The following is a 16947-nucleotide window of genomic DNA, read 5'->3' on the forward strand; positions in this document are numbered from 1 at the left end:
CTCAAAAAGAGAAAAGTTCTTAAAGCTCCTTCAATAATTATAAGACTACCACAAACCTGCATGTGGATGAAGAAATGTGTAGTGGATGGGTTACTCCTAGAATTCCTTTAGATGAACGTGGAGACTATTATATTTGCAAAATCACCTGAAAAGTATACTGGAATTTGTACACTGTCATAAGATTATTTTATATGAAGAAAATATTATACCCTATAATAGAATGCTATCCAATAAAAAAATTCTCTACAATGAAGGCACTGTTTCCTACCCACAATTTTCAATATGGTAGCCACTAGCCTCATTTGGTTTCTAAGCAATTTGAATATAACTATAAAACTGAAGAACTGGATTTTTAATTTTATACCATCTTTATTTCAGTTTAAATTTTGACATAATTGGCCACGTCTTTCTAGTAGCTACCATATTGAAGAGTGCAGCTGTAAAATTTTACCTGAATTATGTTTCATTGAGGCAGCATATTTCTTTTATAGACCCCATAAAACATTCATTTAAGGTTATTAAAATTAGGCACTTATTTATTCCTTGCTTAAACACTTATTATGGGTCAAATGTGGGGTAGGAGGCACTGAGAATGAAAAAAAAATTTCACATGAAAAAAATAATTCCTGATCTCAAGAATTCCCATTTACAAACTAAGATGGGTGGCAAACATATAAACAGCTAAGCTACCTCCTTTGTTTTCTGTTTTATTAATCTTGTATAGACTTAACCAACTTTACACCCAGGTAGCTACCCAAAACATGACTTTAAAGTAATCCACAATTAAGTATGTAAACTAGTTTGGTGGAAATCTGAGTGTCATTTTAGACATGTTCTTTATGCTTACTGCAAAAGAAAACATGGCTTTACTATGTAGAAATATATTATAGTTAAGACTTTCCCATCCTCTAAACTTTCTCCATTAATATTTAGCCAAGGTATTTTTATAATATCAGGAGCCCCCAATATTTGATTAAGATCTTATTACCAAGGCCCAAAGACAGCTACAGTCTTAATGTCAGATAATTGCCTTTTATAAAAATCTAAAAAACCTGTTTGACCTGTACAAAGACCAACCATTTGTTATTATAGTAAATAAGAAGAACAGGTGCTTATTTTTCAGAGGGATTCAGGGTTGTCAACATTAGTGACCTCTTTGTGGTTTTCAGAGCTATTTTCCAACCCCCAAATGTCCACAGAACTTTAACTCAAACAACAGCAAAATTAGAGGAAAATGAATAGTTTTGATGTGCTTTATTAAGTATTTAATGTTTTCTAAGTTTCCAAATGAATAAATCTTGGGCAATAAAATAATTAATTTTCAAAATACAGATGCTAATTTATTATCTGCAATCAGATTAAGTGTACACTACCTATAGTTATAAATGACTGTCAGTTTGGCACTACTGACCATCCACACTGAAGAACAAGCTTTATTAAGATCTGAGGGGAATTTGACATCATTTAGAAGGATAGGGCACCTGTCTTTGAGATGTTTCCAGAACCAAGTTGGAATGTGGTGCAGCCAGAGTCAAGTTGTAGGAAATTAGATGAAATTCTTTGTTTCTAATGAGGCAAAAAGCATGTCTAGCCAAAAAGTCTCAGCAATAAGATATGAGGGCAAAGGAAAATAGAATCAAAGATGACTCCAAGGTCACAGATACAAAGAGAAAATAACATGGTCAGAAAATAATCAAAAGATTTATTGTGGATTTTCTGTTGGGGGGAAGGAGTCTAGAGAATGTGGCAATTAACTCTATGTTTTTCTGCCTGTATAAAACTAAACCAGATGGTGACTTCTACCTCTGTGGGCTATGATTCACATCTAATTTGAGTTATTAATTGACCTTTCTGCATCTCAGTATAGATATCCCAAAGAAACTAAAGGCAATGGGCTAGGTCACACAGCTAATGAGTGATAAAATACTATCTGAATTCAAAGTCTGTTTAACCACTATATAAACTACATACCTTGATATATGTTTTTCATATATATATATATATATATATATATATATATATATATATATATTTATACATACAGAGTATATATCTCATCATCTTAGCCAATTTAATACTTTATATATAGAGATACTTTGGTTCATCCATGACAAGTGTATAATGTCATGTTAATGAGAAATTATGAAATGTCTATTACTAAAAACAATATCTAGAAGTTTCAAAGAAAGAATTGCTATAAGATAATAAATTAGCATCTGTATTTTGAAAAAGTAATTCTTTTATTGCCTAATTTAGGACTTTCTTAAATGCAGATGTCTCTACTTCAGAATTTTAACTGAGCCTAAATCACTATGACATAAAAAATAAAGTGAAAGTGCTTATGGAAATGTAATTATCTAAACAGAATTTGAAGATTCACAATTAATGAAGGCATTCAAGTATATAAATAATATAAGTTCCTTAAGATAACGTGGCCATAATTTGAGATTTAATCATAATAGAAATATTTTGAATTTGTATGTAATACTGAGAAAGCAATGACTTTTACAATTGCTTGTATTCCACATCTTTTTATAAAAGAGAATAGGAAAAGAACCCAAGAAAATATTTAGTATCTATCTATAAATTTCTCAAGTCAAGGTCTCCACTTTGGTCTCCACTTTGGGCTTCTGTAGATAACAATTGACATAGAACTACAACCCTGACATCCAGACCCTGAGACCTTGTATGACGTCTCTCTGGGCACCCACCACAGAATAAGTGTATTTTTTCAGGTGGGTCCGTGTTGGAGTGTGGAAATAGCATACCCCTCAATATGGCGTCTTAACTCCATAGGGATATGAATCAGCTGCCATAATCAGGGAACAGATTGGATAGGAGAGATCTAAAGACTCCATTCTGATCTAGAAATAGACAAAGTGAGTGGTAGCATATGGCTCTCCTGTTTTGGGTGCAGTCTCTCAAACAGCAGGGTTTCGATACCATGGATACCACACCTCTTGCCCATATTTGCATTTAACATGTTATTCCATTTTATTTGTTTGCTTAAGGAGGGGGCAAATAGCATTTGCACTCAGGCTTCAGTAAACGAGTCAATCATGTTTAAATAATGGGAAGGATAGTATGCTGTGGGCTAAGGAAAAGTGTAAACTTTATAAAAGGAGAAAAAGGGTAAGTCGTACAAGTGTCCAGAACTGCATGGGGATTCACATACATTCTCTGGGGCAATGGGGTCAGAATTTCCCTACTGTCTTGTTTTCAAGTTAGAGTTGTGAAAGTTTGTGTATCCAAACCACACTATCTAGGGCTGAAACCACAATAGCTGTGCCCTTTGATTTGCATTCTGGAATATACAAGCAATGTTAACAGAGAACCAGGATACTCCAGAAGAGAAGGGAGCTAAGAAAGAGATTTTGTTCTGAGAAAAGGACCACCCTCATTCTTATGATCCCCAAGGAGGATGCCTGGCCTTTGACACAGCCAAGGTTTGGGTCTGACAGTTGCTGGCCACCAACACGTGGTTCTCTCATGTAGAGTAAACAGAAGCCAAGGGAAAGAGGCAAGAGGGCAATAAGGAAGGAGTCTAAAAAAAATAGGAAGAAATGGGGGATGGGAAGAATGTAATCCTGTATAGGAGAGAATGTGCAAATTAGATCATTTCAGCAAATACATATCAAAAGAGACAAAAAGTTAACAAACAAAGGAGACTAGGGGAAATGTATCTTAGCATAAAACATCCAGTCACCATCATATGTTAAACTTTATAATGGTCTCCAGAATTATAGAAGTGTCCCACAGAGAGCTGACTGACAATGAGAAGTACTCTGAAATAAGAATTAGCATATCTTCAGGGGGTTTTGTTGTTGTTGTTGGCAATTTTTGGTTTTGTTTTTTTGTGGTAAGGGGATTGAACCCATGGGTGCTCCACCACAAGCTACATACAGGGTCTCACAAAATTGCCTAGGTCAATCTTGAACTTGTAATGCTCCTTGCCTCAGCCTCTGAGTAGGTGGGATTATAGGCATGTACTGCCTTATCCAGCTATTTTTAAGTTTAAGAAAAAAAATTGAGGTTATAATAAAATGGTTTTTTTCCTGCAATTTTACTCATGGTAAAGCACATCATAGAAGCTTGAAGAGACTTAACTGCTATTCATTCTTGTTTGAGGAGTCATAGGTTATTGAATTTAGATAAAGATAGGTTATCACAAAGTGAAAGAGTTGAAGCACCTGAAATGTGGAATTAGAAAAGGCTAGAGGAAAAGCTGATTAATAGGAACCTATTTGCTAATTTTGAGCACAGATTAATGAGAAAAAAAATGAATTCCCAGTCAGGAAAAAAAACAAAAAAAACAAAAAAGCTTCAGATTCTATTCTAGAACTTACTATGGCAAATATTTTATTTTCTCTGACATTATTTCTTTGTACCTATAACTGGTGCTGTAAGTTTTTATCATTTTAATTATTATTGATATGATATAACTATAAGTAAATGGGAAGCAATACACATCTGGTTTTATATACACATAATACATATGTTTAATTTTACATTATCTGAAAATTCCTTTAACTAATTTTAATTTTAATATCGGATCTAAAATGAAGAACTAGAGAATTCCTTTGCTGAAAGTGATAAAAGTGACTCTATTATTTGACATTTTTTAATTGATTATTTTTCTGTTTGCTTTACTTTTTTCTTTCTTTCTTTTCTTTTTTTTTTTCTTATTTTTTTAGTGCTGGGGATCTCACACCTGCTAGGCTGAACCACTGAGCTACATTCCCAGCCCTTTTGTTTCTTTTTCTTTTACTTTCAGTATTTCAGAGAGGATTCTATTTGCCTTTATCTTATTGGGAACCACAGTGGAGTATGAATTCTTGTAGATTTACATCCTAGGAGTGAAATCGATGAGCTTTTCTTTAACATCCAAAAGTATACTTCTAGGATGATGAAGAATCTAGAAACCACTCCTATAAAAAACACCAAAATGATCTAGAGATGTTGACTCTGAAGAAGAGAGTTGTCAGGGAGATGTGAGAGTTCCACCAATTGATACAGCATAAAACAGAAAACAAATTTGATTTATTTGCTGTACCTCCGATTGGTAAAACTGAAAGTATTTGGGTTTCAGTATAGTGGTCAGTCAGAAATGGTGAGAACAGCATAGAATTATAGTCAGGCATACTAGATTAAAATTTGAATACTGGAGTTTTAAAGATCCATCTTTTATATAGAATTTTTTCTTGCATTGTGGAAACAGAAAAAAGCAGGAAAGTTAAAAGTGTAATTTTGATTAAGACTTCTAAGTCTCTAAAGTCTAAGAAACAAATAAAAATGTGTAACTAACAAGAAGAGAGAAATAAAATAAAATGTTGATTAAGAAAATTTAGAAAAAGAAACAAAAATGCAGGAAATAGAGAATAGTTAGATTGTAGATCTAAGCCAAAATATATTAGTAATTACATTAAGTATTAATGAACTAAATATTCCAACTGAAAGACAAATATTGTCAAACTGGATTCTAAAACTCATTGAATTTCACTCACAGGTTGACTATAGATTTAAATAAAAGTTCAGCAAAAAGCAACAAAAGCACTTCTGTGAGAAATTAATAGCTATATGGAATTAACAATAAAGAATATTGCATATTTTATTGTTATTTGTAAATTATGTGCTACTCATTCTTTATATAAATAAAATTTATAAATAATGTAGGTATAAATGTGCAATTTTTTGAGACTGAGTTACTAGTATGCCACCATATAAAGTGTCCTATTTACATAATAAACTTGTAAACCTCTCTGGCTATTCCAAATCATAAAGTATCGGATCAAGAAGACAACTTAAAGGCAATCATTCTCACCTTTTCCTTTTATCAATGTGAAAATCAAAACCCCTGATAATCAAATGGCTCACCTAAAATTTCAGAGTTCTTTAAGCTCTTTATAGAGAACAAATCTATGAAGCAGGCATACAATATTGAGAGAGAGAGAGAGAGACACTAAGACCTCACAATGAAATCACCAAAGTGCTAAAATAATTCCAACTGGAAAGCCAACTTTCTAACAGTTGGAGAGTATTATGTCTTGTACAATTTATTAACAAAGAGGAGATCAACTATTGTTCTCTTACATTTTATGATGTTTAATCTAGGTCTAGAACCAATAAAATGTCATTCTAGTTCATTTTAAACCACTTTATGTGTATTTCTGCTATCCGGCTTTAAAAAAAGAATTTAACTTAAAATCTATTTAAAGGCAATATCATGCAACTGTTATTCTATAGAAGAGCATTTTAAGAGTGAAATTTTCTGAATACATATTAGAAATTTATAAATTTCTCACTAGAAATGAAGATTTTTGTTAATAAAAAACAATTTTGTTTATCTCTTGTGTACTCAAGGGGAAAGTCAAATATGGGAACAGTGTTGCTTGGGGAAGTTAGAAGGGATAACTGGATTTCCATGACTTGTTCAGCAGTTTGGAATGTATCATCTACACTACATTTTGAAACTATTCTAAGTGGAAAAGACAAGAAAGTGTAGATAGGTCTATACTGAGGGAAGATCAATGCTTCCTGCTGATCTTGGCTGCTAAAGACCTCAACAAAGATTTACAATCCAGTATGACAGCATGTAGACTCATATTTAGTGCAGAGCTGAATGGCCACATGTTCTTCACCACACCCAGAATGGAACTGGCACAAGATGACTTTCATTTCTACTTGAATCTGGACAGATACAAGCACCCACCATGATTCATTTCCACGTCAATATCTAAGTCACGTGGTAATATGGATGACATCTGTTTTCCACATTTTTGTGGAGGACACAACTATTTCCTACTATACAGGTTAAATATAACTAAACAAATTATAATCTGGAGCTGGTATTAACATAGCTGTGGTTAATAAATTGTGTTAAAATAACATTAGAGAGAGGTGGCATCAACAGTTAAGAGCCTGGGGTCACATCTACCACTTATAACCTGAGTGACCTGGGGAAAGCCTCTGGCCTCTTCATCTGTAAGAGGAGATGATGAAATAACACCTCCCTGATAAGATCATTGGGAGGAGTCTGTGAGTTAATGTGTCCTGCATTCTTAAAACACAACCTGACATATTGCAAGTATTCAGCAGATGTTAGCTATTAGCACCATATACTACAGTCATATTAACAAAGGGAATAAACTTACAAAACAAAATGAATTTTAGTCACAAGGTGAGACTTTAAACAATTTATTGAAAATCATATTCATTTGAGTTTTAGGATTGACCTCTCTTGATTAGTTCAAATATACTTTACTAATTTTTGACCAATACCTCTCTACATTTAATTATACACCACCATCCCCTTACAAAATTTACATTTAAAAAGGTGAGATGGAAGGAAGTGGGGAGGGAGGGAGGGAGAGTGAGAATATCCAGTATCTGGGAATGCAGAGACAATGAGCTGACATAGATTTAAGTTGCAGTGGCAAATACAATTGAGAAGTATGACATGAGCTATTTGCTCATTAAGTACAATGTGCCAGTATTATCCCAGGCAGTTTACCACACAAGTTTTCCATCACAGATATCGCTGGGGAATTTTATGTGGATGGGTGTGTATGTGTTCTAAAATAAGTTTGCTCCTTTCATTTGGTGTCTCTCTAGTTTTGTAATACCATCTTATTTAACATATTGAATGACAATCAACATGTAAAATCACATAGTAATTTATTACTAAAATATATTTATTTTTTATTTAGGACTAGAGAAACTTGCACAAAAAGGCAAATCATTGTCCCCTTTAGCAAGTATAACTGGAATATCATTATTTTTGATTATATCCATGTGTCTTCTCTTCCTATGGAAAAAATATCAACCCTACAAAGGTAGGTAAAGATTAGAAAAAAATTAAGTTATATATACATACTTTTATATACATCTTACTATATTTTTTTCTCTTTGGGTTTTAGCTATAAAACAGAAGCTAGAAGGCAGGTAATGCATGTTTCTATGGAAATAATTTTTGAATGTTTTTTCCTCAATTATTATCCCTGATAGAAGTACCTATTTGTCTTTTCAGGCCAGAGACAGAATACAGGAGAGCACAAACATTTTCAGGTAATGGGGAGTCTAAAAAGTGGTATAATCAACATTAATTAATGTTTTTATTTGAATTAGTGATATTACTATCAATGTAATAGAAGTAAAATAAGCTGATATTAGTATGGTATCTATAATAATATAATATTCATAATAATAATTGACTAGCGCTTTCACTTTACAAATTCTGTCCCTATATTCATTTTATGTAAGCCACAAAAATGTGTAAAAGAAGCCTGGAAGTCACTCCCAACTCTGTTTTTCAGGCAAGAAAACTAAGGATCAGAGATTAAATCACTTTCCATAATTACTGAGTTCTGCTGAATCCTTCCTTGTTCATTTATTCATTATTATTATTTTGAAAATGCCAAAGGGCTGTCTCGATTTGTTAATTCCTAGGGACGCTGGGATGCCAGCCACTCCATCCCACACAGAAGAGGAACTGGAGGTTTGGCAGGGCCAGTGCTGCTGCTTTGTCCCCACTTGACCCTCATTACCTTCGCTGTTGACTCTGCACTGAGTTGTTGCAAGTTAACAATGGAGATTTTACTCAGCAAAATCTCGGCATCACCAAGAGCTTGTTCAATCCCTTCTATGCCACATTCCCCTTGGGAAAATCATTGTTCTTGACCTCAACTTCCTCATCTATACAATAGAGATAAAAACTTCTTCCTAGTGTTGCTATGAGAATTAAAATTACGTAGGTGAAGAACCTAATACCCAGATGCTTAATAAATGTGTAACTTATTCCTCTTAGCTAGCCCTTGCCTACTTACAAATGATTGCCTGCAGAACAGGAAAGGGCCCTGAGATCATTTGGCTTCTTCCTACCACCCCAATTCCATCACCTTACAGATGATATTTGTGACATGTTGTATTGTATGATATTTTATATATCTGAGAAGCTATAGTTACTCTTTTCCATTATGGTGATCTCTGTTAGATAGAGCGGGGTGCAGTAGCTATCATGGGTGCATCAAATGCTAAAACCTTGGTGTCCACAAATCTAAATATTGAGGGCTACAAAGGACAAGCCTGTTCTCATGTGTGTATGTGAATATGCAATACATTGTTTCCACCTCAGGCTTTAAGAATAATTCCAGTTCCAGTTCAGTTTCAATTCAGAAGGGCTGATTTCCAACAGTGCTCAAAGGCAGTATGACCACAGGGCATTAGGAAATGTTAAATTGGTTTTGTACCTATACCATTTAATTTGACAATATGTTTTACTATGGTTTTAAAAAACAACAATTGCAAGTCAAAGCTTTGGATTTGTAAGTAGTATTGTTTTCTATTTCAGGCCATGAAGATGCTCTGGATGACTTTGGAATATATGAATTTGTTGCTTTTCCAGATGCCTCTGGTGTTCCCAGGGTTGGTTTTCCTAGTGCCTGATTAACCAAGAAGTAGAATTCTGCTTCACCAGAGGTGTAAGCAGCATTTGTTTAAGAACTTGGGCAGTGTAGTCCAATGGCTGCATTTCCCCCTGCTGCATTAAGCAGTGTTGACTTACTCTGTAATGAATGACGTGGCTGGATCTGGGGAGTTAGCTAAGGCGTTTTTTTTTTTTTCTCGGTTTTTATAAGCTAATACAAACAAGGAAGCAACACTAAGTAATAAGTATTCTTTACCTGGTTAGCTTAACAAAGAAGGAATAACTAAATTGAAAGACAAGAGAACTGATAAATAGAGGATCCAGAGTCCCAGGTTTAAGTACTTCAGCATTACTCCAGTGACTGCAGTCCAGCCCATCACTTCACTGAACTCTCTCTGTTCCTCAGTTTCCCTTCATTTCCTCTTCATAACACTTGAGGGCACTTCAATGTTGATTGATCTTATCCTTGAAGGTACCTCATGCTCTTCATAAGAAAGTTGTCATGTAATATAGACCAGAGTGTGCAGGTATACATTTTTATTCTTATCCTAAAGATGCATTCATTAATAAAGGGAGAAGGAAGTTTTTGTACAGTCAAAGCCATTTTTTTTTCAGTCTGAAAAAAAAAAGATCTTTTAAAACACTCAGTTTTGTTTAACAGACGGACAGATGTGACTCTGAGCTAATCACATGAACATTTTTCTAGATTGGTATAGGACCAGTTTTCCCTCTTCTTCCTTATTCCCCTATGATAGTCCATTTATGGAAGGGGTCATAAATGGATGTCTTGCTTCTGGGAATTCTCACTTCCATTTGTTTTTTAAGAACTAGTTGCTGTTAGAAAATGGTCACTTTTCTTGTCCAGAGCATTCTGTCCGTGTGTAAGGTTCATCCAGTAAGTTTCCTGGCCACAGACTTTATTTCAGAAATGCCATGTGAGTAATGGAGAGGAGTTGACTGGATTTCATTTTACTCCCTCAGGGTAAGTCATTAACACCAGTGCCCACATTGTCATAAGATGAAAAGAACTCTCCCCTGGAAAGGCTTTGCATTGTCCCATTCAATCCCAGGCAGGATTGGCTCACCCTTCATTTTCACAACCAAAAGGACAAAAATAAATATTTGATGGATCAGTTATTTAAAATAGCTTCTCACAGGGACAGCACCACTTTAAGGTGTGCCTTCAATTGGTAGAGCAGGAAACTGAAGAACCAAGAGGACCTGTAGTTCAATCTTTGAGGCTACAAGTTTATTTGAAATAATGCACAATTTTATTCCTAGGAATTCATTGGAAATGAGTGAGATTTGTGTAAAGAAAAAACAACTTAAATTTATGCTTGTGAAAAATTATTGGAGCTATGTAAATATGAAGGACTAAAAAGTTTGGGATACAAATTGGGAGGCCCTCTATTGACTCAAAATGCTACAATCCTCAAGAATTTGAAGCAGAGAAATTTAAATGCAACTCAGAGGCTCTCTTATTTGTGCCATAAACAGAGAATAACTTGATTTGGAGCTATGGCCATTTTCAAAGCTGAAAACTCCTGATGAAACGTCTGAAGTTCTTTAGTTGGTCATGCCAGGTGCTATGGGGAAGAAGTGAGAAATCAAAACCAACAACCATAGGAGGAGAATGGAGACCAGGATGGGAGGAGGAGGATCTGAGGGAGAAGTCGCCAGGATGGCAGATGTGGGAAAATTAGCAGCCAATGCAATGACCTTACCAACAAAACAAGGGCCCACAAAACTAATATCGTAAAATTGAAGGAATTAAGGAAAATAAATTGAATTGCTAGGGGTTTGTTTAGTTTTGAAGAAATCATCTCTTGGTTTATTGTGGTGCATGCACAAATGAAATTACTTCTTTATCTGTTGTACATTTCACTGTCCACTTAGCATCTCTTTCAGGAGATGGGCAGAAAATAATTGAATGATATGAACTAATGTGTGTATTCAATAGTTTTAATGTTTGGTTAAGTTATTGATCATCACTTTTATCATAGCCCCTGCCTATTACGATGCCAAAGAAAATCAAGACTCTTTCTCAAGTACAAATCATAAATCAAAACTCCTCAACCCAAATGATAGGACAATTCACATATAATAAAGCTTTAGTAAGTAAAAGGAAAACAGGCAGTCTCCAGAAAAGCATGAAGCAAAAATGTTCTAATATAACCCAGCAAACCAAGTTGGGATGAGATAGGGAACTCCTCAGACTTGGCCAGGACACTGTCCTCTAGGTGGAGCTATGTAAATAAGGACTGAAAGTCAGCAGCAGTATTAATATACAGGATGGTTTTTACTAAATTCCTACTATTCTTTTCTCATTCACTCAAGCCTTTAGTTTTTAGAGCCCATTACTACATCCAAACCAAAATATCTCCCTTCATGTACTCCATATTTCTTGGTATTGTCTCTTGCAACATGAATAGGGATTTTGGCTATATATTAATCTTTTAAGCTACTTTTTCACATGGAATTGGCAAATAGTGTCAAAGGTTAACTGAGAAGATGTCATATAAGAGATAATATGTTCACTGGTTCTAAGCTGTTCTGTTATATCCTCTTTGCCATTTTTCCTTCCTATTATGTTTCCTGTATAGTATTGACAGCCTTCTTCTTCAATGAAGGGAAAAAAGTCATAGTTTTGTCAAGCTATATTCCTTTTCTGACCTCATAGCTTTGTTGCTGCACAAACCACCATAGGGTAAGTACTGGAAATTGTAACAAGGAGGAAACAAACATTCTAGGTTCTAATTCTCTAATCATCACAACCGCCAGTTGTTTTCAACTCTATAGCATAGTGGAAAGAAATACTATTGACTAGTCTTGGCTAATTTTTTATATGCCATATTTTCTAGATGCCAAGTAGGTCTATTCCAGCCTCCAATGGTGTATCAGGGCAAGATTTGCATAGTACAATTTACGAAGTTATTCAGCACATCCCTGCCCAACAGCAAGATCATCCAGAGTAAGTATGAATCTTCTTTGGTGGTGCTATGGAAGAGCTTACCTAGCATTTATCCTCAGAATTTATTGAAAGTCTCAGAAGAAAAATATTAAAACAGGAAATCATAGCTTCTGTACATTTGAAAATGTATAGGACATTTGCCCATCTGAAAATAATTTGGAGAAATAAAACAGGCAAACACACATATATCTTCTGGGACCATGACCTTGAGCCAGTGGGCTAGATGCAGAGCTTTAAAATGAACTGTCTGTTGTGTACATTTCTCCCTTTCATGGTATGTCCCCCATGGAATCTACATCTAGGGATGAAAGGCATGTTCAGGTCAGTTCTCAAGCCATCTGGTTATCTTCATGATTTCCCAGTGGCCATGGTGATATCAGAGCCAGGATGATCTGGCAGTAAAAATAGGACCAGGATTAAAACGCCTAAGGAAGGTCCACAGCACAGACAGCGTCAAATACCAGACCAAGAGGACTGGTCTCTCAGAGATGGCAAAAAACTTGTGTTGAGGCTAAAGTCAGGAAACCACTGATCCAGTTAAGCTCAAAGCTGTCACTAAGAAAGAAGTCTCTGTCCCCTCTTCATGATGGTGAAACTGAGCCCACAGTCTTTTGAAATAATGAAATGGACTATTTGTTGTGGACTGCAGCTGCCTGCAGGCATAACCGCCACAAATCATCTTCCATCATTTCTTTATTTGTCATTTATTGACTCTGAAAAGAACATCAATAACTACACCCAGGAACTTCCCCTCTGGCAACAGAAACAGTGCCAGCAAAGTAATTCATGCACACCTCTGGGTGAATACCAAAAATAACAGCTAGGAGTGAATGACTACATGAGAAAATTATCTGATGGGGAGGAGACCCCAGTCCTAGGGGGGAATGGAGGAACTATGCAGTAACTTAAAGTTCATATAAGTGACAAGACACTTTAGAGGACCCCAGAAAGTTATCTGGAGTCAGGTAAATTAGAAACAGATCTTGGTGGAACTAGAAACTAATGATTTGGGGAAAAAAGTAGTTTAAAGCAATATACTATAACTCTAATAGACTACTATAAAATGGGGTATTATTCCATGATTGTTTAAAAATAAAAACTCTATGAAATGATATCTAACCCTCTTTACTCTCTGGAATAGAAAGTTAGGGGATGTTTTTTTTTTTTCTTTTCCTTTCCTTTCCTATTCTCTCCTTCCTTCCTTTTTTTTTTTTTTTGATTGATTGACATATGACTACATATTTATGGGGTTTAATGTAATGTTTTGATCTATGTCTAGATTATGTCATGGTCAAATCAGGTTAATTAGCATATCTATCACCAGAATTTTGAAAGTATGTCTGCTTTAGAGGATTGAATTCAGTAAATTCACTTATTTTCTATGTATCTTTTGTTCTAAATACCTACTTTGCCCACTAGAATGCAAGCAAACCAAATGAAAATTTGAGGTTTACCCTCTGAGGTTCCTAAGTACCTAAATATGAAACAAATAATGAGTTAAAATTGTGAATATGGCAACTACAATTTCAGAACACAAAAGTGATTTGGTTACTTTTGCATATGAGAAAACTGAGTCCCTCTCTTTTTTGTGGGTAGAGGGGGGCTTACCAGACATTGAACCCAGGGACACTTAACCACTGAGCCACATCCCCAGCACTTTTTTTTTTTTTTGACACAGGGTCTTGCTAAGTTGTTTGAGCTTCATTGAGTTGCTAGGCTGGCTTTGAACTTGCAATCCTTTTGCCTCAGCCTGGGTTTATAGGCAGGTGCCACCGTATCCAGCTTGATTCTCTTTTTAAAAAATCATCCTCTGAGACCAGATGACTTTCAGACAGAAATAAAATCTTTAGAATAGCTTAAGAATCTAAAAGTTCATTTCAGAAAAAAATCTTTTGAAGGTGAAAAATTAAGCAGAAATGCTTTTCTTTTTCTATTTAGAATTTTTTAGTTATACATAACATTAGGATTCATTTTTAACATAATTATGAAAGCATTAAATATAATTTGCTCCTATTATTTTTTTCAAACGCATAAGGGAACATGCAAAACTTCAGTTAAGGACATGCTCCTATGAAAGGCATCAGGATATCAACTCTTGATCACAGCCCACCAGGGAGTGTCTTCTCAGCTCCCTGCTCTTCTCACCTTTTTCTCCTCTTCTGAGATCTGTTTGTTTGTTTTCTTTTGTTTTGTTCTCTGTGTGTCTTTGTCTTCCATTGGCTCTCTCTTCCCTTCTTTGATTCCTTCCATTCCTGAGTCTGTACTTCTCTCTTCCTCTTGGTTTTTTTATTTTTGTTTGTTTGGTAGTGGGAGTTGAACCCAAAGGCACTTTACCACTGACCTATATCCCCAGCCCTTTTTAAATTTTATTTGTTTTGACACAGGGTCTCACTAAATTGCTTAGGGTTTTGCTAAGTTGCTGAGGCTGGCCTTGAACTTGCAACCTGCTGCCTCAGTCTCCTGAGTTGCCAGGATTACAGGCCTACATCACAGTACCTGGTGTCCTCTTATTTTCTGCAAGACTTCAAGTCTCTGTTCCTTCTCCCTAAAATCCTTTAAATTTTTTTCTTTCTCTATCACTCTTTTAATTTATCCAAATGGGAACCTAACATTTTTAAAAGTATTATTTTCTTTCCATACAGATTATGTTACCTACTATAAATTTTTAAAAAGAATAGTGTTTTCTTTTTTATCATCACAAACTGTTTTGCACTTATTTTATTTACAGTCAATTCACAGACATGTAAATAAGACTGAGTCTTTTAAGGACTCCTTAGTTTAGCAAGTTCCTGTTTGGTTGTTTAAACCAAAGACTAATGATCCTTCATAAAATAAACATTCCTCCATAGAATAAATATTGTCCATAGATGCAGAGACCATTTTTCTCTCCTGATTGCTTATGGTTTTTATTCTCTAGGTCCAATTAAATTCAAAGATCAATTTCATGAATAATGCAGGATTGCAGGTGGTTAGCAAACCTCTTCTATCCCTCACTCCTAGAGTGAATGTACAAGCACTAGGAAAGAATTCTAACTTACTGCTTTTTTTTTTTTTTAACCTTGACTTCACAGTCACTTCTAGGGTAAAAAAGACAGCCAAGCAATTTCATCCTTTGCTTCTTAGACTATTTTTTTTGAGTACATGTGATTGTGTGCTAACTGGGCTGGCGTTTAACAAATTGGTAAATTGGTCATGTTCATATCCAAGTACTCAGCCCAATTATTTGTTTATTGAACTTATATTTGTATTTCTTGAAATGCTGTGTGTTGACATCATTAAATGTTCTTGGCACAGTTTGTTTTGAACCCAAAGATAATTGTTATTATCTTGAAAACAGGACATTCAAGTAGGAAAACCTTGAGTTTCAAAAGGTAATTGTCTAGAGAGTTTAATGGTTGCTTACTCTTCATATTTATTAATTAAAATTTCACTCATATGATATACAACTATGTAAAGAAATAGAATAATTTAGAGTTCTTTTACCTATAGACTTGGATATTTATACAACAGTTCACATATCCCTTATATCTGTTTACCAGGTGAGATTTCATGGGCAAATCAGTACATTGGAGTGAAATAATGAAAGGGCATTTTGGAAGAAACTGTGGAAATATAAATTCATCTGGAATCAATGAAGAACTCAAACTCAATGCCTTTTACTCATTACTTCTTTCAAATGCAGATTAGAAGCATTTATACAAATTAGACTGCAGATTTTCCAGCACACATACAATGTGTTACACACCACACCAAAAGTGGGGAAATATTTCTCAATGGACATTCTTATCATGGGGACTGAGAGAAAGGAAAAAATGAAGCTTCCTCATCACTCTTTTATATTAAATTTATCTCAAAAAGCATTCCAATCTGTACTTCTACTTTCATCAACATTGATGCTATCCTAATCTCACCTACAATTATGGATTAACATTTGTAAATTTTCCAGTAGGCTCTTGTTTTATTAAATTTTCATTACTGTTTAGATGGCTAAAAAATTTTCAGTCGCCAAATTTATTTCTTGTTATTTGTGCCACAAAATAATAAGGATGATTGTTCCAAAGTAAGACTGTGCCTTCTACCTGGTTGTCAAGGGTGTTTTTGAAAAAAGACTTGCAAACATGCTTAAAGAATTACTTGCTGAAGCCTTGTTTTTATTTTGTTCAAAGAAAAATGGATTCAAATAAAATTATTCTGTTTTTGCTTTTATATGGCCTTGATTCTTTATTTTATAGAGTAATACATTACATAAGTCAGATTATAGTGTTAGATTTCTTACCCTTATTTTCCAATGTACAATAAAATGTAGATTATAGAGAACTATTGCCAGCTAGCTGGGCTGGCAACCTGAGCTGGTTCACAAGAGCTGGCCACATCAACAAGAAAAGGGCAAAAGAAGTATGCAACACAGAGAAATACCTTTTGCTTGCAGGAATCAGGGATGGCTCTCGGCCTTAAGGGTCTGTTGGAAAGAGAGTGAGCACACCTGAAATCATCCCATTTATTGAGGGGAGGACATTCGAGAATGTTCAACCCAAAGGAGGCAAGGGATTGGGTT

General features: G+C 34.9%; 1 protein-coding gene across 7 annotated transcripts in view; it reads left to right on the forward strand.

The window, feature by feature from the left end:
- Window positions 1–16598, forward strand: part of Hepacam2 (HEPACAM family member 2) — a 41906-nt gene extending 25308 nt beyond the window's left edge. For 3 of the 7 annotated variants that reach the window (XM_040291509.2, XM_078040415.1, XM_021720386.3), the window contains exons 5-10: window positions 7707–7832; window positions 7917–7941; window positions 8027–8064; window positions 9347–9420; window positions 12283–12392; window positions 15932–16598. In XM_040291509.2, the coding sequence (XP_040147443.1) occupies window positions 7707–7832; window positions 7917–7941; window positions 8027–8064; window positions 9347–9420; window positions 12283–12392; window positions 15932–15935 (377 nt within the window). In that variant the 3' untranslated portion in view covers window positions 15936–16598. Of the gene's footprint in view, window positions 1–7706; window positions 7833–7916; window positions 7942–8026; window positions 8065–9346; window positions 9477–12282; window positions 12397–15931 lie in introns of those variants that run through there. The other 4 variants (XR_013435300.1, XM_040291508.2, XM_078040416.1 and 1 more) reach the window with 4 other exon arrangements.
- The last annotated feature ends 349 nt before the right edge of the window (window positions 16599–16947 follow it).

The sequence above is a fragment of the Ictidomys tridecemlineatus genome, chromosome 2 (assembly GCF_052094955.1).
Source record: "Ictidomys tridecemlineatus isolate mIctTri1 chromosome 2, mIctTri1.hap1, whole genome shotgun sequence".
NCBI classification, from domain to species: domain Eukaryota; kingdom Metazoa; phylum Chordata; class Mammalia; order Rodentia; family Sciuridae; genus Ictidomys; species Ictidomys tridecemlineatus.